The sequence below is a fragment of the Acanthochromis polyacanthus genome, chromosome 15 (genome assembly GCF_021347895.1).
Source record: "Acanthochromis polyacanthus isolate Apoly-LR-REF ecotype Palm Island chromosome 15, KAUST_Apoly_ChrSc, whole genome shotgun sequence".
Classification (NCBI taxonomy): Eukaryota; Metazoa; Chordata; class Actinopteri; family Pomacentridae; genus Acanthochromis; species Acanthochromis polyacanthus.
The window spans coordinates 7,811,030-7,837,749 of record NC_067127.1 but is presented as its reverse complement, the minus strand read 5'-3'; the positions used below and the strand labels follow the sequence as shown (position 1 = coordinate 7,837,749).

At 40.4% G+C, this 26,720-nt stretch overlaps 2 protein-coding genes and 1 long non-coding RNA gene across 4 annotated transcripts in view; 1 reads left to right on the top strand and 2 right to left on the bottom strand.

The window, feature by feature from the left end:
- Nucleotides 1-40: 40 nt before the first annotated feature.
- Nucleotides 41-4,862, bottom strand: ppp2r2d (protein phosphatase 2, regulatory subunit B, delta). The gene is made up of 10 exons (XM_022197763.2): nt 4,683-4,862; nt 4,414-4,488; nt 3,791-3,888; nt 3,518-3,683; nt 3,295-3,407; nt 3,020-3,197; nt 2,745-2,909; nt 2,303-2,472; nt 1,909-2,000; nt 41-1,723 (listed from the first exon to the last, which is right to left on the bottom strand). Exons 1-10 carry the CDS (start codon nt 4,687-4,689, stop codon nt 1,444-1,446), a joined length of 1,344 nt encoding a protein of 447 aa, XP_022053455.1. The 5' UTR covers nt 4,690-4,862; the 3' UTR covers nt 41-1,443.
- Nucleotides 4,863-10,325: 5,463 nt separating this feature from the next.
- On the bottom strand, nt 10,326-17,082 carry LOC110953645 (uncharacterized). Its single transcript, XR_002595878.2, has 2 exons — nt 16,885-17,082; nt 10,326-15,313 (listed from the first exon to the last, which is right to left on the bottom strand). It is a non-coding gene; the product is annotated as an uncharacterized LOC110953645 (long non-coding RNA).
- A 61-nt stretch (nt 17,083-17,143) lies between these two features.
- The window catches only part of ebf3b (EBF transcription factor 3b), a 66,393-nt gene continuing 56,816 nt past the window's right edge, over nt 17,144-26,720 (top strand). The window contains exons 1-6 of one of the 2 annotated variants that reach the window (XM_051960243.1): nt 17,144-17,840; nt 18,161-18,317; nt 18,610-18,673; nt 18,999-19,054; nt 20,926-20,999; nt 22,714-22,782. In XM_051960243.1, the coding sequence (XP_051816203.1) occupies nt 17,710-17,840; nt 18,161-18,317; nt 18,610-18,673; nt 18,999-19,054; nt 20,926-20,999; nt 22,714-22,782 (551 nt within the window). In that variant the 5' untranslated portion in view covers nt 17,144-17,709. The remainder of the gene's footprint in view (nt 17,841-18,160; nt 18,318-18,609; nt 18,674-18,998; nt 19,055-20,925; nt 21,000-22,713; nt 22,783-26,720) is intronic. The other variant, XM_051960244.1, reaches the window with a different exon arrangement.

Sequence of the window (26,720 nt, the reverse complement as noted above, 5' to 3'; positions counted from 1 at the left end):
CATGGTGCTGTTTCGAATGAGAGGAAAACATGCAGATGAACACAATTAAAATTTTATTGAACTTTGGTCAAAATAATAAACAAGTGAATACATTGCCACCATGTTAGGAATCAATGGACAAAGACAATGCATTATTATGTGTTTGTTTTAATGTCATCAGTATATGTTTTGTGTAGTCAACCTTCATTTCTGCATTCACAACTACAGAGATAAGATCCACATTTGCAATATGCAGGTCAAATTTGGGCGACATCCCTAATAAATGAATAAGGGCACATGTATGAGGCCTGTCTGAATTTCCTACTTGTTAAATGATTCGGAGGCACTATCACATAAACTGTATGGTGTGCAATTTTCCTCCTTTATGTGTTTTCATAGACAGCCACGTATAGCAGCAGAATATGAGGACATAACTCTATAAAATAGGATTTACAAATAATGCACATGAGGTTTGTAAAACGTTTGGGGACATAACTTGTAGCTGTCACTGATAGAAGTAGGTATTAAGGCTGCAGATTCCCTTTGTCCTGGACCCTATCTTGTGCCATTTAGTTTCCAGCCTGCATCCTAAAACATGGTCAAAAACTAGAACTTAATCTCTTGACACAAACACATGATCGGTTGTCTCCAACAGTGGTTCTCAAACTGGTACACCCAAATAGTATTTCCTTAACAAGTTTGCTTGAGATCTGCTCAAAAGACAGTGGTGTGACTGGACATTTTTCCACCTCTCTACAACATAAAAACATGCAAAGCAATAAACATGTTTTAATACATACTTCTAAATTTAAAAACACATCTGTAGTTTTAGTTTCTTTTATTATGTGGATGACAAGGTGTACTTGAGTAGATACAGTCAGTGAAATTATGTCACCGTATTGACTGGGGTAAAATAAGAGAAGGGAGGGGAGGAAAAGAAACAAGTCCGCTTTCCAAATTCATGGCCTTTTCCACCAGTAGTTTGGCCTGAATACATGGCCAATGGGGGAATGTTACAGTTAGGCTTATCGGCCATTAATCCGTGCTTCAGAGGGCCCAAAATCTTTGAAATGATGATACAACCTTGACAAGACGTCATTTTAAGGACTTCCGAGAGTTCTGTCGTTAAATTGTGAAATGAAGGCTTAAAATGTCAACACAAACACCAACGTTCAAGAGTTTGACCTCTAGGGAGTGCCATTCCGTCAATTAGACCCGAATTGGGCTTTCTGGGTCAGGGGGGCATGTTGATTGCCCTGGTGCCACAGGCAAAAACAACCTAAGCTCAGACTCAAAATAAAACAGGCCTATGGATCAACCTCCTGTGGCAAAAAAAGTAGACACGTGCTTTCGAATTCTTCACCAGGAGGACAACAAGGCTGTTTCTTCTTATACAGATAGACAAGTAGTAGGCTTAACTACACAGGTACGGTAAAAGCCCTATCCTCTGGAGCCCCAAATCTTCTAGTTGATTTTGTCCTGGAAAATGTACAAGTTGTTGGTGGCTGCCACAGCTATCACGTTATCTTTGGGGTGCCAGGCAGTGTGGAGGATCTTCTTGTTGAAGTCCAGGCTGTCCACGCTGATCTCATCCTTCTTCCTCTTGCCTCCAGTGGACACTTTACGTGGTTTGAGCGTGGCCCGTGGTTTGCTGCTCTCCCGGGACGCCTCCAGCGTGATGTCCCGCCTGGTGTTGCGGTCGAACATTCGGAAGAAGTTGTTGTAGGAGCCGGTCATGATGGCACTGACGAAGAAAGCAAAACTCAATTGATTTTCTGCATTTGTTTTCATGAATTCGAAAGTGTTACCAGTGACCTATGGAACTGAATACAAAAACCAATAAGAATCTAGCAGTTAGCATCTCAAATGCTAAAATATACACATTAGTAGCAAGAAAAAAAAATCTTGTTAAATAGAAAGGACTCTTACCTGTCACTGCCATTCCAGCAGCACTCAAACTTGTCAAAGATGCAGTCGTTTTCATACAAGGAGCAGAGTTTACTGCGAAGGTATTCATGGACCTGACACAAAAGAAATCGCTTGACCTAAATATTCACTCGTCATCACTTATTATAGAACATAAAAGGGCTAATTCAGCTAACACAGTCATAGGCCTTTAGCACATCTAACTGGAAAATTCACTGTTTCCAGTCTCAAAGAAACAGAACTGTGTGTTTTTCACTTCAAAAATCGCGTTACACAAGCCTAAAGAGATGTCACTTTAATCAGAGAGGGTATTTTTGGGACACAGTAGTGCTTTTTTTCCCCTCTTCCAATAGGTTTAATGTCAGTTTGAATCTTTAAATGAAGTATATTTACGCACCTGATACGTCTCCACTGGCCTGTTCTCCATGTTGAGGTCCCAAACTTTGACGGAGAGGTAGTCACGTGTCATCATATAGCGTCCGCTGTGACTGAACTTCACGTCTGAGATGGAGGAGATGATCTCAGAGAAAAAGGATCGGCTGCTTGGATCTTCAGGCTCCTCAAAGACTTGGGAAAAAAATGAAAGAAAAATCCCAACAAATCTTTAGAAAAATCATTCTCAGATGTGACTTCAAAGGACTCCAAAAAAAGAAACAGCTATTTGTATTGTAGCATGACAAAATTTGCCAAAAATAAAATGACAACAAATACAAGCATAGGAGGAATAGTACACATTAAAGAAACTACTGTTTTCCATTGTTTATAAAAACTAATTTCCCATTGATTTATTGATCATTTGGCTGAACACTGCAGAACTGTAGTACAGAGGAGGTACTTACACTTTGAGTGCCGATCACAGAGTGCTGCTGCTCTCATGTCACACAGGCGGATGGTGCCTTTGCTACTGCTGTACACAAATACATTGCATTGGTGTGGATGGCACTCAGCAGCTGTGATTACTTCTGTCAGTTCCTCCATGTTGGCAGGCTTGATGTCTACAATATCTGGGAGCACACTGTTAAGGAACCAGCAGTCTTATGTCTGCGACACAAATTATGCATAAACCACACAAGTCACATGACTAATATCTGTTTCTGATGAAGAAAAAGGATACTAAAACTTCTGTCTGTGATTTCCAAGTGCCATAGATTTATTCTTAGGTCATCTGCAGAGAGGTAAGTTTCATGATCACTATTTACAGAAATGGAATTAATGTGATAGGTGTGCGCATTTGCAAAGATCCTCCGCGGGCTTGCTTCTACCATGAGATCCATTGGCATCAGTACTGGTACCTGAAACAAACAACACGCATTTTTAGAGAAGATGCTTTAAGCATCATAAACGTTTCTGTCAGAAAATGAGGCAGGTCTGACGTGTGATGAAACGTACCCGTAAAGAGGTGATTCTAAAGGGGTCTCTGAGTCGTCCATCCTCATCTTTCAGGTTGTAACCTTCTGCCCGTTTATCTCTTTCACTTATTTTCCACAATTTGATAGTTTTATCTGTCCAGAAGTTTACACAATTTAGAAGTGAAGAACAATCACAGAATAAGTCACATAACTTCAAACTCATGTATAGACATAAAATCAAAATAGATAAAAAACACTCTTACCATTTGTTGAAAGTAGAAAGTGAGCAGCATTTTGTTGGGGTAGCCATCTTATTTTATTAATTTTTTCCTCGATTTCTAAACTTTTCAAATAGTCAAATTCTGGCTCGTGACTCTGAAAAGTGCTATAGACGTTGTACTCCCCACGCAGGTGTGGACGATTCTTAGACTGAAATAAAGAACAAGAATTAAAAAAAAAACACAGGTCACCAGAGATGGGCATTTTGATCGCAGCACTTATAGGATAATGTATCCGTCATTTTCAATTAATCGTACCTCCTGTTCATGTTGAAATATCACTACTCGACCTCCTTTGTCTCCAGTTGCAAGTAATTCTCCAGAATAGTTGAATTCCACTGTTGAGATTATGTCAGCTGGAAACAGACAGAAATCAGAATGAATGAGACATAAAAGCAGGTGTGATCTTTTACTGTGATGACTGGGAGAACAGCTACAATTATGCTAATGTGTTGAACTGCAGAATAAGTCTGGTCTAGGTGACATTTTCTTTAATATAACTTTAGACAGTGACAGGTAAACACGCACAGCACGTACACCAAATCTTGAATGAATGAAAACAAGCATGATGTCACTCGACAATTTATGGACGCAGCACATTGACGTCATGGACACGGTCGCTCCCCTTTAATGGGTTAGCCACCAGCTAGCATACAGCTAGCTAACGACACACAGTAATTTACAGGGGAAGGGCGTTTGAGCTCCTGATCTACAGACACACTCAAAGCAGTCACGACAGCTGTCTTGCACTAAAACCCGTGCGTCCATCCAGCCTTAACTATCGTGCACCTTATGTGAAGCCCACAGAGCACCATCATCAGACCACCCAGCTAGCTGCCCACCGTTTTAGCCTAGCCGCACTGCTAACGCTAGCCACATACCTTCCGCAACATCTTCATCTATCGCTCCTTTCACTTGAGAGAAACACCACTGGAAATCATTTCCTCCTGCAACTCCTGTAGGAAGAGCACAGCGTTAGTTTGTGTCCGTATCACGTTTCGCCCAGCGACAAAATGACCTGACAGTGACACAGTTTGACAACTAGCAACTTAGCTTGCCAGTGCTAACGTTGGCTAGCTAACTTGCAGATTCAGGCCATCACACACAGCAAGTGAGGTGGATCCTTTTCCTCCCTCCAAAAGTAGCTTACCCGCCATTGCTTCATTTAGCAGCGCTTGCTGTACACAGCTTGCAATACCTAATCAACCAATGTGGCTTGCTCGGGGAAAGAGATAGCATCCACAATCAGTGTGAAGACTCGGGTCCAGATCTGTCAAGACCACGGAAATTATCCGTGATTTTTTTTTCTTCCAAAATGGCGCACAGTACATGGAGAAATGACGTCATGCACACATGCCACATCCTGGCTCCATCCATCCTCCTCAGCATCACACTACTAATTGTGCATTTAGATTGTGCTTTCTGTGCATTAGACTTTATTTCGTTGAATTGCACGTTAATACCTGCACATGGAGTCTTTTAAAGTCAGTCCAGCTGTCCTCTGATAAGTGGGACTAATCACATCTACACATCACTGGGTAAGTATTCTGATTAAACTTGAAATAAACAAAAAAGCAAAAAATAAATAAATCTAAGCCTGAGCTATTTTCTAGTCATTTGTTTATAGGGTAGATAATGTGATTCCTATAATATGAGTAAACACATTCCTACTTAAAAAATACGCAATTCCTGAAAACAAATAGTTTTACAAAAATTGTTTGTAACTTTTTGTTTGTCGTATACTAAATATTAGGTGTCATTTTTAAATAAAGTGTCACTCAAAGATGTGTGACAGGATCAAGTACCCAGCTTGTATTGGGTGGTCAGTTGGTGACATCTAGTGGCTAAATAATGAAAATTCATTCAATTTTTTTCCCCCTCCAATTCCAATTTGCTTTTCAGTTTTTATTTTAGACACACTAAAAGAGGCTTTTTCTATATTTCTATTCAACAATTTTGCTGAAAGTGAACATAAATGATGCTAAAATGCAACATTTAGTCTTAGGTTTTGAATTTTTGGCTTGTAAGTAAACCTAATCATGAAACAGAGTTCTGACCTCCACAGCAGATTATTCTAATAAATATATCAGTGCAGTAAGTTATTATTATAATATGAACTTAGGGAAATTCTATCTGAATTTTGTAGAAATGTAAAATGTGAAGCGGTTTTTACTTTAGCAATCCAAAGCAAACACTGTAATCTTAATTTTTTTGCAAATAACTTTTAAAAAGTTAAATATATTGCATTATTTGTTTGTTCTTTTCAAATATTGAGTCTTCACACTGTCAACCAAGCATTTTCACTGTATGCTATGAATCATTTTGTAGTGTTTTCCTCGAATAGTGAATAGTTTTTCATAAGTGGGGGAAAACTTTTCAAATATTCTGCTCGGAATCAGCCAAAAAGTATGCTGTGTAGTTGTTTTGTGAGCATAATCTCAGTGCAAAACATACGCACAGAAATAGATGTTAGAGTTGTGGTAGTTATTTTTAGTTTTATACTTAGTTTTTCTGTATAATGCTCTCTCTGTAGAGCGATAGTTGTCATGAATTAGGCAGAAAGGGATTGCCCATAGGAGCTGATTGTGCATTTTAAAAAAAGTCACATTACAAAAAATATGTGAGAAGGCTCATGAAGTGTGAGAATATGTGATATCTGGGCCACATTTTAATGAATAAAACAGGATAAGCAGAATTGTTGTTTTTTAAGAAACATGCTATTTAAATATACTCATTTATTAATTCTACCACAAAATGAAATAAAATCCTCTGTTTGCCTTCTGCTTGAATTATTTTACTCAAGCACAGTTGTACAATTCAAACTTGGTTCAGTTCAATGTTTGAGTTGCATCCGTTTTCAAAAGTAGCTAATCATTTACACTCACTGTGATTATGAGCTCTAACTGATGCATTGTGATAATGTTGTGGCCATTGGTTTTATTTGCTTTCTGTATCTGCAGATTGTCCTGGAGGTGGCAAGAGAATAAAGAAGGATGTTCCCCTGAAAGACCTGCGCCAGATCTCACCAACATCTTCTCCCTGATATCTCCTGAGCTGCACATCCTTTTCATCACTCACTCAGAGTCCCACGGGAAGCAGCAGAGCAGAGGCCTGGAGGTTAGGAAAACTATATATATCAATAAGATGGACCAACTTGTACCTGCAGTGCTGGTACAAGTTGGCTGGTCCGAGGCTGCTCCACATATGACATGAGAATATAACATAATGAGCGCAAATGTAACATTTTCCATGTACTGTTGAATAGCGTTTGAACACAGTTAATCACTATTAAGTTGCATCTCAATCATGTTTGTGGTGAGTAAATTTGCAAATGATAGGTTTAAATTAACAACAGATAGTTTGTAAAGCCGCCATTACTGTAATAATCACTTGAAAATACCATTGATTTCTGAATGATGAGCTTGTTGGGTTTGCTGCATTTAGCGCTTTGATAGTTTTAACCTCTGACTAAATGGAACAGCGTGAAGCCGTTTGTCACTATTTGCTGAATACATTACAAACAAGCAGCCAAATCAGAACAATGGCTGCTAAATACTGCTTTTAAATTCAACACCTTGTTGAAACAAGGGTTTTTACATTTTAGGACATTTTGCTTGCATTCTGAAATGTCTATCTTTATATCAGAGAGTAGAAAATTGTGACTAATACTGCAACAAAAAGAAAAGATTTCTGTTCACTATCGCTGTGGAGGTGAAATGTTTAACTGTAGCCTCATTTGTGATTTAATACACCATCAGGCTTAATTGCTGTGTAGATTAGATTTTGTATATTTTTACAAGTTCCGTGTTGTGGCTGTGACTGTGTGTGTGAGTGTGCTGCCGTGCCGTAGCTTCATCAGGTATAAGGAGAGGTGTTGACTTTATTCCGAGCCTCCAGTAACACCACTGACTCTGATAGTTCCCCATCCCTGTGGGAATTCATTATAAGACAGCTAGAGGCTGCTTGTGGATGGTTACTGTGCTGCCCGTATGTTAACTTGTCGCTATCGCGCAAGGCAAACATGTGGTGCAGCTGCTTTCTCTGGCTGTGGGCAACCTGGAGAGATTGATTGGTGAGCCTTCTGTTTTATCCAGGATCAGGGCCACATTCAGTAGACATGGTGCCTCCGGAGAAGCAGCCATTTTCCCCAGAAAATATGGCTCATTACCAGCGCAGACAAAATGAAGGTATATTGACTTTTTAACATCTTACAACACACCTATTCCTGGGCCGTTTAACAACGAGCTTTTGTTATCCTGGAAATCTTTACTTCGTTTTAGTCTCGCGTAAACACAAAAGTAGAATTTAGCGTGACCTAATCATGTCCAAGTTTTACAAAATCTGTCCTCATCTATTTCAGATTTACACACACAGGCATGGACATAAATACCAATACACAGCCAACAGCAGCCAACACACACACACACACACACACACACACACACACACACACACACACACACACACACACACCCTTCCCCCCACATTTGGTCCATCAGACAGTTTTTAACACAAACCATTGGCCAGTGGATGTGTCTGCTCTGCTCAGGGGCATAAGCTCTGTCCAGACCCTCAGTCTTAACTCTCCCTCACACACACACACACACACACACACACACACACACACACACACACACACACACACACACACACACACACACACACACACACACACACACACACACACACACACACACACACACACAAACAGCAAAGACAAACACAATCAATTATTCAACACTCTTGTTTTGGCTCCTGTGTTTTTTTTTTCTTATTATTTCTGTTCTGTTGCTTCTATAGCATCCTCTGGCAACCTAACAGCCAGGAGGCCAGATGAGTGAGATATGAGGCCTGATGACTTGAGGTCTGTGTATGTCTTTGTAATTTAGATGGCAGAGTATAATTTGCATGCACAGCCTTCAACATTGTCTCATTGTCTGAAGGAGATTATCCTCGCGGCTTTCCACTACTGAGGGTTGTCAAACACTTGGCTTGGAAGACAAACCTTTGTCTCCGTGTTTATTTCCCCCATGAGTGGAAATTTTCAGTGTGGTCATTTAGTGTAGTTAAACCTCGCACCGAAGCACACGGGCACTCAGTGTAAACAGGGCACTGTGTTTTACTTATTTTTTTTTATTATTATTTCTTTATCACTTGCACCTCTTAAGCTCTGTGTGTGCACGCCGCGCTATGTATTGTATAGCTTCCATACAGGGACTGTCATTTTTCAGTGTGCAAATTTGTGCACTAGATGGCACTATGGCACTTATTATTCAATGCCAATAGATCATTTCCATTTTGGAGGGCAAGTGCGTGTGTTGCTGACACAAGTGATGATCACAAACAGCTTGTTTTCCCTGAGCTGATGTTGATAGTATCATAAAGAACTCCACATCCAGCCGTATTTATCAACTGTACTGACCTTTAATCACAAAGCAGTTGTTTTGATTCAGAGTTTCACGTGGAATATGTATGAAAATACAAAGGCGGACTGGTGCAGATAAAGTTTTCAGCTAATCTCTAAGTCTGCTCTAACTTGACGGATTCAGGGATTTTATTTTTTTTAAAGGCTCAACAGAACATCAAACATAATATGCTCTCCTGAATCAATGAAAACAGAAAAGAATCGCATTGAGGGGGATGTATTAGATGCGAACCCTTGCAGTGATGATGTCCTTGTAACAGATCATATTGTAAATAAGATGGGTTAAATTGCACTTGTAGCTTCCCTTCAAACAGTCATGCTAGTCTCTCGGGGGGGACGAGAGAGTGCGGCAGACTCTTCCTCTAATAACGCTAGACAATGAGATCCCAGCTCATAACATAGGCCTCCACTATATAGAACAAGTAGTGGGGGCTTAGCAGCTAATAAAGTGGCAAGTCTTCAAATCCATGTCAGAAGAGCAGAGCGCCACGGGGACCTTTCATAACACTTGTATGTGCAGGTTCCAATGCAGTGTAAAGGTTACACATCCACATTGTACTGATCTAACCTGATGAATTGCCTTAAGCCCCACAAATTTCAAGGCTGTGTTTCTTATTTAAAGAAGCAGAACTGAATAATTCTCCCACTCTCTGAAAGATGACAGGCCAAGACAGGAGTGTGGAATGAATGTTTGAGATGCAGTACAAAATCTACTGTGTATACTCTTCTTTATTAAATGTGCGTGAAGCAGTGACAAATTTAAAAAACTCGCAGTTGGATTTAATTAAATTTAGCTTTTGTTTTATATCGCTTAAGCCTGTTTTGACACAGTTTTTGCAGAGGCAATTTTAGGTTTTTGCAAAATTATAATGCGCGTCAATTTTGTTAATTGAATCACGCTGCCCTCCGAGTTCACAAAACACAGTCTCAGTAATTAGCCTTGATTGCCTGGTCTGTGTTTCATAAATTGTCATTCCCGCTTTCTCTCTAGTGAACCTGTCCTTCACTTGAGCACAGACACTCCTCCAGCATTTCCACCCACTTTGTTTGTGAGTCTTTGATCCACAGTATTCCAGTTAAAGTTACACCCATGTGCTGCAAGTTGAAACTTTCAGTATTGTTGCTCAGGGGAACCTTATACCCGTGGCGCCTTCTGCTTTTGTCCTTCCCTTTAGCAACAGAACTCTCCTATGGTCCTGGACAAAAGACTACTCACGACACCATTTTATGATCTCTGTGATGATACCGTTTCCTTCTCCTGCTTCCATGTTACCTCGCTCGACTCATTTTAATCCAGAATGTAATGTCAAAAAACATCATCAGGGATTCTCCCTTCCCTTGAGACAGTTGTTGATTTGGAGGAAGAGATGAGGAATTAAGAAAAGAGGTGTCCTTTATTCTGAGATGCAACAAGAAAACCAATTTAAATCAGTAGGTTTTTTTTTTACATGCACAATAACATTAAAGTGTAAAAACAGATGCCACCAACTTGGAAATTGAATCATAAAACCAAAAAGTAATTTATGTTTAAAAAAAAATTATGTTAATTCACACAGCTGGACAACGCCATACAGTGATTCTCATACTGTGGTTGATTGTGTTTGTGCACATGCATAACATACATATGAATTTGTTTGTGTCAAGTCACACATGCACGTTAAATATAACTCACTTAAAATAAAAAATAAAAAAAAACAGCCTTTTTTCTGTCACAACAATGCAATCTGGTGGATAAAACACTTAAAGGCAAGACCAACAAATACAGTATATTAAAGTGGAGTGTAAAGTGCTGCAGTGTCTTGCCTCTCCTGTCTGTCTAATCACTATGTGAGTGAAACATTCATGGTACACTAGATCAGTTCAATATTTAATTTCTCAACAAAGACTACATGATGGAACAGATGCTCAAACTTTGTATGTTTCTCAGGAGAGCAAAACTCACTTTCGGGGAGCTATTGAGTACAGAGATTGTGTACAAGCTCTTGTGTTGACTTCTCTGGGCTCTTCACCTATGCACTAAACGTACAGTCATGGATAAGAAGATGCTCAAACATACTAAGAGTGCGCAGTGACTCAGTGTTCAAACCACGGGCTGAATACATCAATTGTTTACATCCAGGGGCGCTGAAAACTCATGTGTGGAAGCACATTAGTGATGCGCCGAGGCTGCCCTTTGCCTTTATGTCACATTTCAAGTGAAAATTTGACTTGGCATGTTTACATAGGATTTCATCTCTCTTTTAAACCCCTATGGGCAAGCTGAAGGTGAGGGGAACTAAGATTATTATCCCCCGTTTCTCTGAGAAGCTTTTCTTTATGCACACCCTCACAGATGTCGACATTTGGTTAGGCGGTGTACATAGAAGCCCCAGATTATCTAGCGCTTCAGGAAGTCTGTTTAGCTAAAGTTAGGAGTGGTTACTTTCCTGCACCTTTTCTAATTTGCTCTTGTGTTTTGTAACCCAGAGACCCCCCCGTGCTTAGTCATACATCTGTGTTAAATAGTGTGCAAGAGGAAAATATTAGCGATTGAATATTGCTGCCCATTCAGAACGGCAGGTCTTAGTTGTACTGATGTTCACATCAATAGGCTCCACTTGTGCAGATGTAGACCTAGTCACAGGAAGCGTAACAGATGGTGTACTATATGTCATAATGCTATAAAATCCAACAGGAATTGACAATTGAAATCCCACCCTGGAGTTTGCCTCTTTTAGCTTTGGCATAATCTTCTCAGGATTTCAATTGCAAAGTCAAAGAGAATAGTCTAGCACATGGGGACTAGTTATCTGGGGCAAATGCAGTCTAAGGTTGACAATGCAAAGGCTATGTTTATGTGCATCACACTTGCTATACTGAATGTTTCCCAGAGTGCAAGAACATCCTCCCCTGAATTCTATTCCTCTTCCCACGTCCCAGTGCTGCCGTGGAAAGTAGGCCAAGTGAGCACCAGGGCGTTGCTTTTTTAAGATGATCAGTTTGTCAGTGTGTTTTTGTGTGTGCTCAGGACGGCTATTCATGTGGCTTGACTCTGTAGAACAAAGACCAGCATTATACAATTTGCAGCACTTCCAATAGCAAGGAAAAGGGAGAGGTTGGAAAATAGGGACAGGACAAGTGTGGATGAAACAAAGACAAAAAATCTGGCTTGTACTCTAATTCATTTACTTCCTCTTTTCCACCTCTTTGTTGCAGCAAAAAGGTCCCTTGCCAGTAACACTCCTCTGCAGGATCATACTGTACTCTGGCTGGCATGGATTATTTTTAGCTATTGCTGTGCAGCTTTCACCTTGACTCCCTCTGTCTTGACATCATAATTAACATTTCTGTTAATAGTAACACAGTTCAATATTAATAAGGATCTGTGGCTAAAATCAAAATTCAGTCGTGGAGTGGTAATGAATTGTGGTGTGTTGCTCATATAGGAGACACCCTGTCAGTCTGCATCAAACATGGATCTCCTTAATGATGGTAATCCCTGCAGAAGTCATTTAGAGGTACTGATGCAACACGTTGAAAAATATACATTTTGATGGGAGTGACTGGAGAATTATTGGACTCTGGCAGGTGGGGCAGTATCACTGTAAGTTGGCAACCCCTCCATCACAGGGGTCAACAGGCAAATTAAAGTTCTCTGGAGTGCTGAGGCAAAGGCTGCAGCCTGTTTGGTCATGCACGCACAGGCGCTGGGAAAAAAAAGAAGAAGAAGAAGGAGGAGGAAGAGAGACCAAGGTTAAAGCTGATGCCTCCCGTTTGGAGGCCACGTTGCCCGATGCAACATGTGCCCATATCATACTTACTGATGAGATTTTTAAATGACCTCTAAAGCCAGATAGATATTTGCACCTATTTTCCAGGTGCCACAGCCTGTTTGGCAGCAGGGCGCCTGGATTAGAAGAGCTCCCGTTTTAGGGGCTGAATAATCAAATTTATCTCCCTTCCATCTACGCCACGGAGAAATATGAGGCGGCGTGATAACTTTTTTTCTTATTATTTAAATAAAGGATTTTAGATATGCCCACAAAACAGTGATGGACGCAATCAAGACGGTTCTGCGCTATAAGAGCGAAGGTATCCTGGGTATTTGGTCATGTGTATTTTGGTCTAAATTTCCAGGGGATATTTTAGATGTTAATAGCCCTGAAGTGGTCTCGGTTTCTTATTTAATTTCTCTCGCCTTCTTTAAATGTAATTCGCCCACAGACTGCGCCGCGAGGCTCTAAACCGCGCAGAAACTCTCTCATCATTTCCACAGCAGAATGGAAATGCAAATTGTGCGCACGGGCAATGCCCTTGACAGAACTCACCACTGCACACAATTAACATGAGCACTCTGACAGAAGTTAGTGACGAAACGTGAAGTCACACCAGCGGTGTGTCAAAGAAAACGCATGGGTTTTATTTTTATTTTTTTCCCCACTCAATCCCACAATAAACGCACCTGAACGCAACAGAAGCAACTAATAATAATAATACCAATAACAATAATATGGTTTAAAGTGATTTACAAAACGGCAAAATGATTTCCTTTCTGCGTCTTTTTGCTCTACAAATATGGATTTTAATTTCATTTTTTAAAATTAGTAGTCAGCTGTTTTGCACAGTTTTAGGATTTGCATTTTTTAAACTTTTTTATTTTAAATAATTTCTCCTAAATAAAAACAGTTTCTGCCGCAGTGTGGGGGCCAAAGAGGGGGTCTCCTAGATAAAAACCCAAGTTGAGATTTAGCTATCTTGTCACTGAAGAACACAGCTGCCTCATATCGACACAATGATCTCAAGTGTAACCAACGAGGGGCGCTGTCCGTCTATCAGCCACAAACTACTTGACGTGCATACAGCCTACATGATTGATCTCATCACTCTCAGCCGTTTGTGTTTGGCTCCTATAATTAAAAATAACGCGCAAGCTGCGTTTTAATATCATCTCTGAATATGTCACGTCAAATTCCGGACGTGCATTTATTAGGCCCTGCAACTGATGGTGGATCCAAAGTTTGCAAAGAGGATTTTTATCCCAATGCGCAATTGGGCTTTGTTTTTTTGTTTTTTAGTAAATTCATAAAAATTTAAAATGCATGCATAAGTGTTGTTTAATTCCTCCCACTTATGAGAAAAAAAATAAAAAAAATATGTGCATACAGTTAATTGAGCTTTTATCGTGCAGCTACAAGTGATGGAAAAAATTAAAACAAAGGCTGCATGTTTTCTTTTTTTTGCGCACTAACTTGCACATGTCGCATACAAATAAATAAATAAATCCATACATTTCAAGTTGACGGAAAATCCTAGGTCTAAACAATGTTAGTTGCAGTAAACAATAAGTGGGCTGACTGCCTTTTTTTTTTCTTTTTTTTTTGTTCCATATGGAATTTGGAATGTAACTGTAGGCGCATTTGATTAATATTTAATCGAAAAAAGGCTCACTTTAAAACAACCTCTGTGATAAAGCCGTGAGCGAACTTGCTTGCTGGGTTGCTAATAAGATTTCCTTTATTTCCCCCCTTCTTCTTCTTCTTCTTCTTTTGCCAATCAATCCATTAGGAAACAATGCAGGTGAGCATAATGAAAGTGTTGTCCCAATAAAGTGCATCGATGGACAGCTGGGCAGCGGCCGGCTGATTGACTTTGCCTTGACATCTGGGAGGCCCGCTGGCCCCTGGCACGCGTATAGGCTGATGTCGCCATTTACATGCAAATTTAAGGAGATCATGAGGGCCTCGCCCCGTAAATTCACACAAAAAAGAAGACGTCACCCTCAATACGGAGGAGGCTCGTTCCGGCGAGACGGGAGGTCTTCCAAGTCACCCTGCACATTTCTGCTTTTTCTTTTTTATATTATTATTATTATTGGACGCCATGCGTCCCCGGAGTTTGGTTTTGTATCAGTGGTCAGGGCCCAAATCTTTGGGGGTTCATTCATTGTGGTCACTGAATAGGAGAATGAGATAGCAGGCCCCCGTGTCATCAGCCGGTCATTTAAATGAGCATTCACTGCGGCCAAGATACAGAGATCAGACAAATAGTTTGTTCCCCTTCTTGTCACCCATCACTTACCTCCATCACGCAGCTGAGAAACCGCTTTTTTTTAAAAGAAAAAAAAAGAAAATGTGCTTCTAATCCCACTCCCGTGCAAAGTTTTCACGCATGCAACCACTAAAACAAACGGGGATCAGCATTTCCTCTTTTTTTTGTTTTTATTTTGATGGTAACATTTCACCTAATGATGAAGAGCGCATTTTCCACGGTGTAAGCCCACCACGCAGATGATCCCACAGAATGAGCTGAGACGGATTCAGGCTCCGCGCCTCAGTGTGTGGAGCAGCTGACTCCCTCTCTCCACGTCCAGATGGCTCCTGCACACAGATTTGCATTCATTTTCCTTTAATATCTTCTGAAATAGCGGGGCAGCTGCATTTGTTGTCAAATACGGTTTAAAACTCCCTTTCAGGACAGCATCGTTACCTACGTGACGGGTGTGGAGATCCATTTTCCCTCTCCAGTCAACAGTATCAGATCTAAGAGGATTTGTCTCAAAGTCTCCTAATTTGATAATCAGATTTAAATCGCCTTGGTGCGTGTAATCAGGGGTTAAGTTCTAATAAGCGACTTGAAACTGTGCAAAAAGCATAGTGAGTTCTGTGCAAAAAAGATATTTGCAATCTCGGTAGAACAGACAAAAACATCTCCAGCATGCGCCTCGGTTTGTCTCATCTAAGAGAAAAATACAATTAACAAAGAGCCCACTTTCTCCCCTTTGAGTTTCCCCTGATATTTATTTTATTTGTGCCACGAATTGAAGCTTGGACTTCTCTTAAATATTAATAATAATAACAAAAAAAAAGTAAGAATAAAAAAAAAATCTACACTCTCATTTTGTGACTGGGCAATTTGGCAATAGATTGTGTAGAGGTGAAAGCAACAGCTTATAATTCACTTATCTTTGGCAGCAGCTATTAACCCTCAGCACCAGCTAGATAGATTGCTCAGGATATAGCACACATCTCTCTTCCTCGCTCCCTCCCCTCTCTCCCCCTCCATCCTCTCCCCCTTTTCACCACTAATGAACCGAATTGCTTGCTTGTCCCTCTCGGACAGAAGTCGGACATGTAGGCAGTTGGCTCTTTAAAAATGATTAAGATGTTTCTGATTATTACTGATTTTACGGGACGTGCATGAAATAAGGAGGACACACAAGCATGGATTTCCTCAAGTTTGTCTAATGCCATGAGACACTGATTCTTTTTAGATTTTCAGTCCATAAAGGTCAAAAGATCTGACTCTATCTCCCAATAAATGGCGCTGGAATATCACTGATTTATTTTTACTTTAATCGATTATCAAACTTTTTTTTTTTTTTTTTTTTTTAGCACAGCAACTAAATAAATGATCTCTCTCTCTATAAAAGCTGTACAGCGAGACAACTGGAAGTCAATTTTGTGTTTGTTAAAAAAATTCCCAATGAAAAGTTAATGCAGAATAAATAGATTTGTAATCAGCTCCCATCATGATTCCCTGCAAATCGGCGTTCTATTAATTCCATTTTAATTGCAATAAATAACAACCAGCAGCGTAGGGTTAAAATGCACCGTAGAAATGTATCAATTATACACAGAAACATGATCTGCCATTATTGAAATCTGATTTATGGCCTGTCGTTCTCGCAGCTGCATTGAGATGCTTTCGATACATGAGTGAGCCAAAGAGTCAGTTTGTAGCCATCAAGTAAATATACCAAATGCTGTTAATTTCACTCCCAATATAATAATTGCAATCATTAGAGCAGCTCAAGTAATAATAGTCATAATATTACTCATAGTTGTTATTATTATGTGTTGTTATTTTATTATTATTATTATTCCTCATTATGTGTGATGGATACACCCGGTTGAATTTTTGTCCATATCATTAAAAAAATCAAACTCACCACATATAGGGCCTAAGCAAGAGGAAAAGTGGAGCGAATGAGTGTTCTCAGGCTTGCTGCACTATAGGGCTGGACCCGTACAGTGGAGCGCCACTGCCTGACAGGAAGCGTCAGCGCTCCATATATGGTCAAAACCCCGCCCCTTCAGCGTCATATTCTGACAGCGCCTCTCCCGTGGGTTTAGAGTTTTGGCTCCCGGGAAAGATTTCAGTCCTCGGGGAAAGAGGGCTTAGTTTTGCATGTTCCCATCCATCCTGCACGACGCGAAAGGGCCCCTTATCCACCTCTCCTGTGTACTAGGAACACCTCCACTGGTGATCAGCCTTTGCCTGTGTTTGTCTTGTGGAGAAGCAGCAGCACCTTTTCAGGAGTGGGTTTTTTATTCAACAAGAAGTCCTGAAGGTTTTGGATGCGGTGCTTCAGGGATGTGGGCACTTTGAGAGCAGCATCACCCACAAACACAAACAACTGCCATCGATTTTTCTGTGAATAGCACAAAAAAACGAGAGAAGAAGAAGAAAAAAAAACAGAGGAACAATAGCAACACAAAAAAATCTTGTCTATTGAACAATTCACTTTTCCAGTCTGTGGATACCGCTCTAACTAAGTACAGCACTTTGAGAATTGTTCACATCGGACGGACTGAAGAGGGAGGCAAGACCTGTGGACCGGGTTTTCCCTCGCAAGTCTGAATCGGCTCTCGCTACTTATCCCGTGAAAAAAAAAGAAAAAACACGCAGAAGCAACAACCCTGAAGGATAACACGCTTGGACGTTTATTTCCCTAATTTCGCAGGAGGCTCTTTTTCCACGCAAATTGTCCTAAATGTTTGGGATTCAGGAAACTATACCGCGGGGTGGGACGACGATGAAGGAGGAACCGCTGGGTGGACTGAACTCGGTCCGCTCCTGGATGCACACAGCTGGGGTGGTGGATGCAAACACAGCCGCCCAAAGGTACGCATGCCAAAAAGAATCTGATTTTTCTCACGCATTCCCTCCTCATCATATCGACCCCTCAATCCCCTGAATACTCTGTATCAATTACGGTCTCCCAATAAATGCCCCCCCTTCGGCTTTTCCCTTCTTTCATTACATCAGATTACCCATTATTGTGACAAATCAAGAAATCTCCCCCGTATACTCAAAGCGTGCTTCTGCATCTCCAATGTTTCCATCAGCTTCTTCTTCTCCTTCTTCCTCTTCCCCCTTCCATCATCTTAGTATCCCCGGTGTCCGGTGCTTAACCGAGATGGTCTCTTGTTTTCTCCCCGCAGCGGTGTCGGCTTGGCACGGGCACATTATGAAAAGCAGCCCCCTTCCAACCTCAGAAAATCCAATTTTTTCCATTTCGTCCTGGCGCTGTATGACAGACAGGGTCAGCCCGTGGAGATCGAAAGGACAGCTTTTGTGGACTTTGTGGAGAAGGAAAAAGTAAGCGGTGTATTTTAGAAATACATGCAAGCCCTGCACATAATCAGCACACGTGTAGAAATTATGTTCTCTTGAAATGGCAATGGGTTACTAAAAGGGGGGAAAGTCACGTGTAATATTGATTTTTTTTTTAAAAAGAAAAACTCAATTCGTTGATGACTCTGGATCGTTTTTTGCAACTAAAGCCGGTGCATTTTTGCACAGAATATACATATATAATAATCAGACATGTGGCTGTGATGGGCGACTTGTTTTATTCATGCTGATTCTCACAAACTGTTGTCTCCTGCAGGAACCAACCAGTGAAAAAACTAACAATGGGATACATTACAAACTACAGTTATTGTACAGCAACGGTGAGTGAAAGTAACACTAATATTTTTTGCAAACACCTGCAAATATAAAGAGCAATGAGCTGAAAACACACACATAAGAATAATAATGGTAATAGTAATAATAATATTAATAATAATAGTAGTAGTAGTGGCAGTGTAGTAGAATATTTTTCTTTCTTGTCTGATCTCTTTATATTTTTTATTATTTGTCACTAAACTTTTTAGTTTTTTGAGAGGCAGCTCTCCTTTTTTAATCTATTTTTATTCTATTTTTTAAATTATTGCCTGCACTTCTTTAAAATTCTTTAAAATTAACAACTCCTCTTCTTTTTCTCTCCCCACGCAGGCGTCAGAACAGAACAGGATCTTTACATACGGTTAATCGATTCCATGACGAAGCAGGTAAGCTGCTGTTACACTTTTTCCCCCTCCTCTCTCTTCTTTACGCACAGTGCAACCTGTGTAAAAATAAACCTTAACACGCCGTGCAAATTGTCACCCCTGAGATCCCATGCACCCTCTCGGTTTTTCTCTTAAAGAAAAAAAAAATTGCATGCAAAAATGCAGTTGTGGCACAAATAAAATCAAATTACCGGTGTAACAAGAAGAGACAGCTTCCATTTTGGCTGTTTACGTTTGACCATATCATATTGCACGACTCCTAAAGTCAATTTCACTCCGCCAGAGTTCTTCTTTGTAGGCTCAGTTTGTCCAGCATTAAAATTTAAACACTACCTCTGCTCCATATGATCTGATTTGACTTTCCCTGCAAAGAGTCAGAGGTGAAGCTCTAAACATGTTTTGAAAAAAAATTTGCATTAAGTGCTATTTTATTTGAAATAAATATAAATGTTCCTGCTGGGGTGCATTTCCATCATCCTCCTCATGTGAAAACACTGGAGTGACTTTTTACCCAGTGCCTTTTACGCGCATAAAAAATGACCTGATAAGTGCGTTTTAATCCAGCCAACTTAATTATAATTCGAGGGGTAAAATCAGACGTGTAGATTGCAGCTTCCCCAGCTCGTGTTTTTTTTTTTTAAATTATTATTAAACAGGAGGTTTAGGTAGAGCTTTTATTCCTGGATAGAGCCGTGAAAAGCCTGGACCACTGGTCACAGACAACATTCCTGTGCGAATGATCCGAGTCAATGACGCAGAACAAGCAATTTATGGATTTCTGTTTCTACAGCTGCAAATAGCGACATAAATCAAACCAATATAGATAATCGCCCAGTTCCCAGAAAGAGGGGGAAAAAAAAAACATCAGGTCAAGTAGTACATCTTTTAGAAGCGAGAGAGTGATGCGACCTGGTTCAGATATGTCACTTTTTCTCAAAGTCATTGGCCTGAAGCGTGCCAGCAAAAAATAAATAAATACTGAATTTATTAATGGCAGCACAACATAAAATAAAAAAAGCAAAATGCATCGTGTTTGTTTACCGTATTTGTTTTATTTTCTTGTGATTATGTAAAAAAAATATTGTGTCAATAACGCGCTGCTTTGCCTGCATTTCCACTTGGTGCCGGTTCAGTACGAGGGAGTTAAAGTGTCTATCCTTAGAAATGGAAGAAGGAGGGAGGGAGATCGAGGGAGGGAGAGAAGAGCGGCAGAACTGATAGCTCCACGCCATCTGTTTCAGCCAATGCTCAAAAATTACTCAACCGTACCGCCAGACACCGCTTTTTATCCACAGAAAGATCATTGTTAGCGGCTCAAAATAAACAACAGATTGCCCATTAACACTTTCCCCCAAATATCCCCAGATTATAAGCATATTGATGACACTTCTATTGGATCTCTCCTTATGAAAATCTCTCCCTCTCCCTCTCTTTCTCTGTCTGTCTGTGTGAGCCACAGGATATTACTGAGATTAATAAAAAAAATTACAGTTTAATATTTTTTATTATAATTATAAGTGCCATTAATTTTATAATTATATTTTTTATTATCACTGCCACTAAAATGCTGTTTTTGCTGTTTAAATTACTCATACTACTTAAAATTGTCAGTTTATGCTTAAATAAATCAATACAATGTATAACACAAGGGATTGCTGGGATTATCTTAATCATATTTCTTGCTTAGCCTTTGCTCCCATCTAATATATTGTCTAACATCATGTGCATTCATGCTTTGAGTTATTTTATTAATTGCAAAAAAAGAAAAATAGTAGATGTGTTTGTGTAATTATTATTTGCAAATTCATGTAAATGAGGTTTAACAGACGACTGTGTTTTCATGTCATTTTTTGTTTTGCTTTGTTTCAAAGGCCATAGTTTATGAGGGTCAAGACAAGAATCCAGAAATGTGCAGAGTTCTTCTTACTCATGAAATTATGTGCAGGTAAGCACTATTATTTCTTATTTCTTTATTTTCCCCCCCTTCCTTTGCTTTGTCCGTTTTTGCAGATCCAGGCTAAAAGTAATTTCCCTCCCCTTCAATAAGTTTTGACACTCATGATGTGGTGCAGCAATCCAGACCGTCCTGTGGTCCTTCAGCAACCACAGAGAGAGGCAGAGAGCTGCTGTCATTTCCAACTTTGATATGACGTGATTCAACTTTGATATGAATATGACAGTGAAAATGAACCAACTGTCTTTCCTCACTGAGGGCAAATTGACTGTATAATAAACAGCCACTGACAATAAGTTCTGCTTGTTTGTTTAAATAATTCTACTTTCATTTTATATTTTAAGAATCGTATGTCAGCATTTAAAGCCCTGCCAGAGACAGTGTGTTTTCTGTCACGCATAAACGCCACATACTATGCAAGATTTTTTCCCCCCTTCTTCTTCTTTTAAGCACAGAGTCAGTTCTCGGTTGATCCCACCTGTCAACAATGATCAGCGAGCCTTTTAGTGTCATTTAACCACATAAATCTCAACTGCTCATATTGCGCTGCTATTCAGCGGTGTCATTGATACTAAAAGGAAAAACGCCTTTTGTTGTTATTGTTGAGCTCAGCATGAGCTTTGTGAACATTGAATTCGGATACTGTCGGTTAACCTCTCCTTTGTTGCACCGGTGCATTGTTCAAGTTACTGGTTGAGAGCAAGTGCAGCATGAGAGCTGAGAATGATTTGTCTTTTTCCATGCATAAACTCATCACTCACGCTCAATTTATACATGCATCCATCACTTATTTGTGACACGTTGAATATGGCCGTGCTCTAGAGGTAATTTTTTTTTTTGGTCAAGAAGAAGAAGTGCATTTTGCTGCTGGATAAAAGAACTACTACAACTGCTACCTATTATCACATAAGAAGATATGCATAATAAGAGGGGAATTGATATATTATCTAGCTAGATGTTATTTTTTTGTAGTTTTTGAATTATTTTTGCTTTAATACTTTGCAGCTATAAAACATATCTTTATTACTGCCTCTAGAAAGTCGTGTAAATCAGGGATATTTAAATAGCGTGGTTGACTGACAGTAGCTTTGCACAAAATCTTTGTTTTTCTTTCTGCGCCATATGGCATAAATCAATCTTATTCACGTATGTTTATATGTTTTCATTGCAAATGGAAGCTGGGATGATGTATTTGTTTATTTTTGCAGTTTTGATTCAAGCCCCAATCAAAGAAGTGAAAGGCAGCTAGCTATAGGCTTAGGGAGGAGATGGCTGAAACATGTGGTGGAAGATAGATTAGTGCTTTTGAGGCCATAATTGATAAATGCCCTGCAGAAATATTGGTTGAGGGTGGCACCTTGCATCTCCCTCAGAAATAGCAGCTTGGCAATTAGAGGTAAACAAAAGCTGAAGCTGTGAAAAGTGACTCCCCTGCCTCCTGGCCCAATCCCCACTCCCCTCCCCTCCAACACTAAGCCAAACAACACAACATGTTGTTTTCACCATTTTTATCAGCCATCAGCATCAATGGAATGGATAGATTGAGTGAAGGAAATCTCATGGCAATTTTTTTTTCTTCCCAGTATCAAAAGCGCTCAGATGCACTTAATAAATGTATGTGGTTTTGTGTGCATTATTTATTTATTTTTATTTATTTAACAAAGTATTGCTGCTCCTAAAACGCCACTTTCTATGTTTTCTGCAGCCGATGCTGTGACAAGAAAAGCTGTGGAAACAGGAACGAGACGCCCTCAGACCCAGTGATCATTGACAGGTAGGCTGTGTGCAGCTTTTTCCTCTGTGTTTGTGAACGAGGAATGAGTAAGTGAATGAGTGAGTGTCAGACTGACTAAATGGATGAGTGGCTGAGCGGATGAGCAGGCACATGGAAGAGCTAGTGAACAAATTAGTTCCCTCCCAGTGTACCAGACGGCCCAGTTGGGCTGACTTGCATCTTCTAGCCCACAGTGTGGGAACTGTGGGTGATTCTGTGTGACTGGCTGAGGGGCGTCTTTCCCAGGTACCTGTGCACTGAGGGGCGGTCACCACCTGGATAGGGTTTGTTCAATCACAGGTGGTTCAATCACAAGAGGATCATGCTGGGAATACACCTAATTAGCTTAGGCAACTTCACATTTATTTGGCTGGCTTCCTTTCTTTGTTTATGACAGTGATGCTTACACTGTCAATAGTTGTTTTCGATTGACTGTTTCCTTCTCTCAAGTTCGCTGCGAGCTAGATGCCATTAAAGTTTTGTTTTAGGAGGGATAAACATTTTATGTCGGCTGTTTTGTTCTGCACCTTTGGGGAAGTTACATCTGCCACGTTTATATTGCCTTCACCACTTTGCTAAAGAGGGAGAATAAATGGCCCTTCTTTCTGGCATTGACATTTTCCTCGCATTGTGAAACTATAGGTCTTGGTCAGTGTGAATATGTTTATGTGTGTGTGTGTGTGGCGGATATAGAGGTGAGGCAGGGGGTGTAGTTTGAGCGTCAATCTCAATGTAACTCTCACCACGTAGTAGGGAGAGACAGCAATGCTAATGTTTGACTAGCCGGAATCACTGTTTGCTTAGTGGAGAATGCCTGGTATCTGACAGAGGGGACAACTCTCTTATTAGTAATCAAATAGGGCTGAGCAGTTGTTGCTGCCACTCCACTCCAGCGGCTTCTCATGCATCAGGAAGTAGGAGCTGGCTGCCCTGGGAGCCTGGATGGATTACCAGAGCTACTGCTGTCTGAACTCAAACTCACACAGACACACATGCAGATAAACGCAGATACACACTCAGACGAGGACATGAACGCAGACAGACGGACACCTACACACTCGCGTGCGCGTCCTCCGACACGCGCCTGTATGTTGTTTATGCTGTTGCTGTGGTGAATGTTTATATTTTTTATGACAGTGCATGAAAAACTACTGAGGTGTTTAGGACAGTGTAGGGGACTGAGAGTTCTTTTTTTCTTCTTTTTGCTGGTTGTGCCTCCACGTGGGTTTCTTAATTCATTAGTCAGGTGCATTTATTCGTGGCGGGATGATAGTGCGAACATTAACATATAACTTGAGACGTCTACTTCGCCTGATTTCCGCCGCTTTCATGTTTGCTTTGTGTTGCTCTGCTGCCTTTTACTGTTTAGAGTTTCGCACGCCATTGTTCTTCAATCTGCGGGACAAAACATGTAACTTAAGTACAATAAGCAAAATGAATGCATGGAGAATTAAAGTCAAGAAGAGGGGTGGGAAAAAAAGAGCAGGGGAAAAAAAGAAGCGGATGGATATTGTAAGCTCAACTGGCTCAGGGAGGGCTCGGATTTTCATTGTGACGAGTCTGAATAGGAGTAGAGTATCCCTTTCCTTGCACAATGAGCAGCTCTGTTGAAACACAAAAGCATATGTTCCTCATTAGACCCTCCCATTGTCTCCATGTCGTAACTATGAGCCCGTCAGCTCACCCTAACAGACCCACACAGGTTCCCAGTGACTGAAGGAGGCTTGCAGAGAGGGGTGCTTTTGAAAGGTTGCAGGGTTTAGCAAGAGTTACAGACATGACCAGAGCCCACTGTAAGGCTTGCTACACTAGATTATTTACTGCAATTACCCGGCTATTCCTGCTGTGCATATGGGTAAGCTTTTAGTTAAAGCTTCCATGTTTTACAGCCATTTCTGTTACATCTGTCATTTTCTCATGCACATCATTACAGGCACCTGTGCTGCGGTCGCTGCTGGCAGAAACTGATTATTTCCAATTGAGTAGAACATAGTTGAGTGACATAAACCTAGAGGAGAGGTTTGATTGTTGGATCAGGCACGTCTCATCTGTCTACAATTACAGTATGAAAACCAGCTAGCACTGCCACATTTCCTAGAGAAACAGTAGCATGGCCGAAACCTTAAGAAACAGATTTGGAGTGAATCATTGATGGCATTCATTCTCTGTAACATTTTCCCAGATGGTAAGAGGGGAAAGCGCACACAGCTAGCTGGCATCTAGCAAGACATTAACTGGCGTTCCCATGGATCTGGCATATCCAACGGAGTTTGGGAAACTTATCATTCCAAATGTGTCCTATTTTCCTGCGGTCAAGCCAGACATCTGTTTACCCTATTTTCTCTCAGAGTTTTGATACAGATTTTCACTCAGATTTTTGAAGAGGAAGGATTCTCTTTAAAAAAAAGTTGGTTAGATATAGGCCCAACAGCTGTCACAAAGTTTCAGCGCTGCTTGGTCTTTAAATATTTCAGCACTTACATTTGATGCCCTTGCATTATTCATATTCATTTTTTGGATGAAGAAAGGCCCTATTTTTGTTGCATTAGGATGAGTTTATATGTTTCGAGACTCAAGTTTCAACGTCTTTTGAAAAAGTCACTACATATTACACTCTACAAAAAAAGTCTATTGTGTAGTGTGTGAGTAGCATGCTTTTTTTTCTCTCTCTCTCTCTCTATCTCTCCTCCGACATCAAGTCAGAAAGTAAAACTGTCAAAGTCAGCCGGTGGTTAAATAAAAGAAACAGTAAATTTATCTGGTGTCTAATTGTAGCGCTGTAGCTCTCACTGCATCGCTTTGCAGTTTGGTATAATCATCTCTCCTCTTTATAAATCCAGCCGTGCTACAGATGTCACATTTATAAGTTAATGGTGCTTTAAAGTAAGTGAGGGTGTAGGTTTATTTAGTCGGTAATTTGAGTCTTTAGAATTATAGTGATGAGGTACCCAATATCTGATTAGATGGTTTTCCCATTTACAGTATACGTCGTGTATCGCCAAACATAACTCAATTTACGATGACTCTTCTCGTCTGGTATCTGTCTTCACTCTTGCATATTGACTTTGTCTTCTCTTGTGTGAAAGATTAGATACACTGTTCAGGCTTACACATGGATTTTGTAATAAGACAGCACATGTTGTTGAAAGAGGAGAGAAAATGACTCATCCTGCCTGTCAGGGTTCAAAGGTCACATTTTACTCTGGGAAGCTGGAGCAATTTATGCAACCGGATTTGAGACAGACAGAGCAAAAGCGCTATCAGTGTGTATTCTGCCCCGTATATGACTTTAGATTTGAATGTGTGTTCATACAGTTTAACATCGTGTGTCAATTTACGCTGCCATTCACAAATAGATTCTGGACCAGGCCTAAACATGTCAGCTCCATTTATTCCAGCGGCTACGGCACTCCCTTTCACTTCCTGTCACAAAGGTCAAAGAGCACTGACCTTTGGAGTGCAGCCCAGCCACTGAATAATTCATGACATTGACTTGTTTTTCCCCTTATTTTTTCCCCTTGTCTCTTTTTTTGGTCAGCACACATGGTTGTGCTGTGGGAGGCTTTTATTCATTTAGCTCATTTATAAAGGCCTCACCGCACCTGTTCGTGTGTTAATGCAATTAAATTTTGGCCTAATGTAAATTTTGCTTAGCTTTCTGTTATGTCCCTCATTAGTGAGCCAGTATTTTCTAAATGACTTTGCGTTATCGTTCATTTGTGGAACACCTACGAGGTCATTTCCCAGAGTGCACTTGACTTGTTGTCAAGTTGTTTACCAGAAACAAAAGACCGCAGCCTTAGAACGTCTCACATGTGGTTCCCTCGGCCTTCTAAGAAACAAATCGGAAAATTTGTGTGCTCCCATCTGGTTTTTGCAAAACCGTGATTACCTCCAAAAGCTGAACAAATGCCAGTATTTATAAGGTCAGCCCTTTA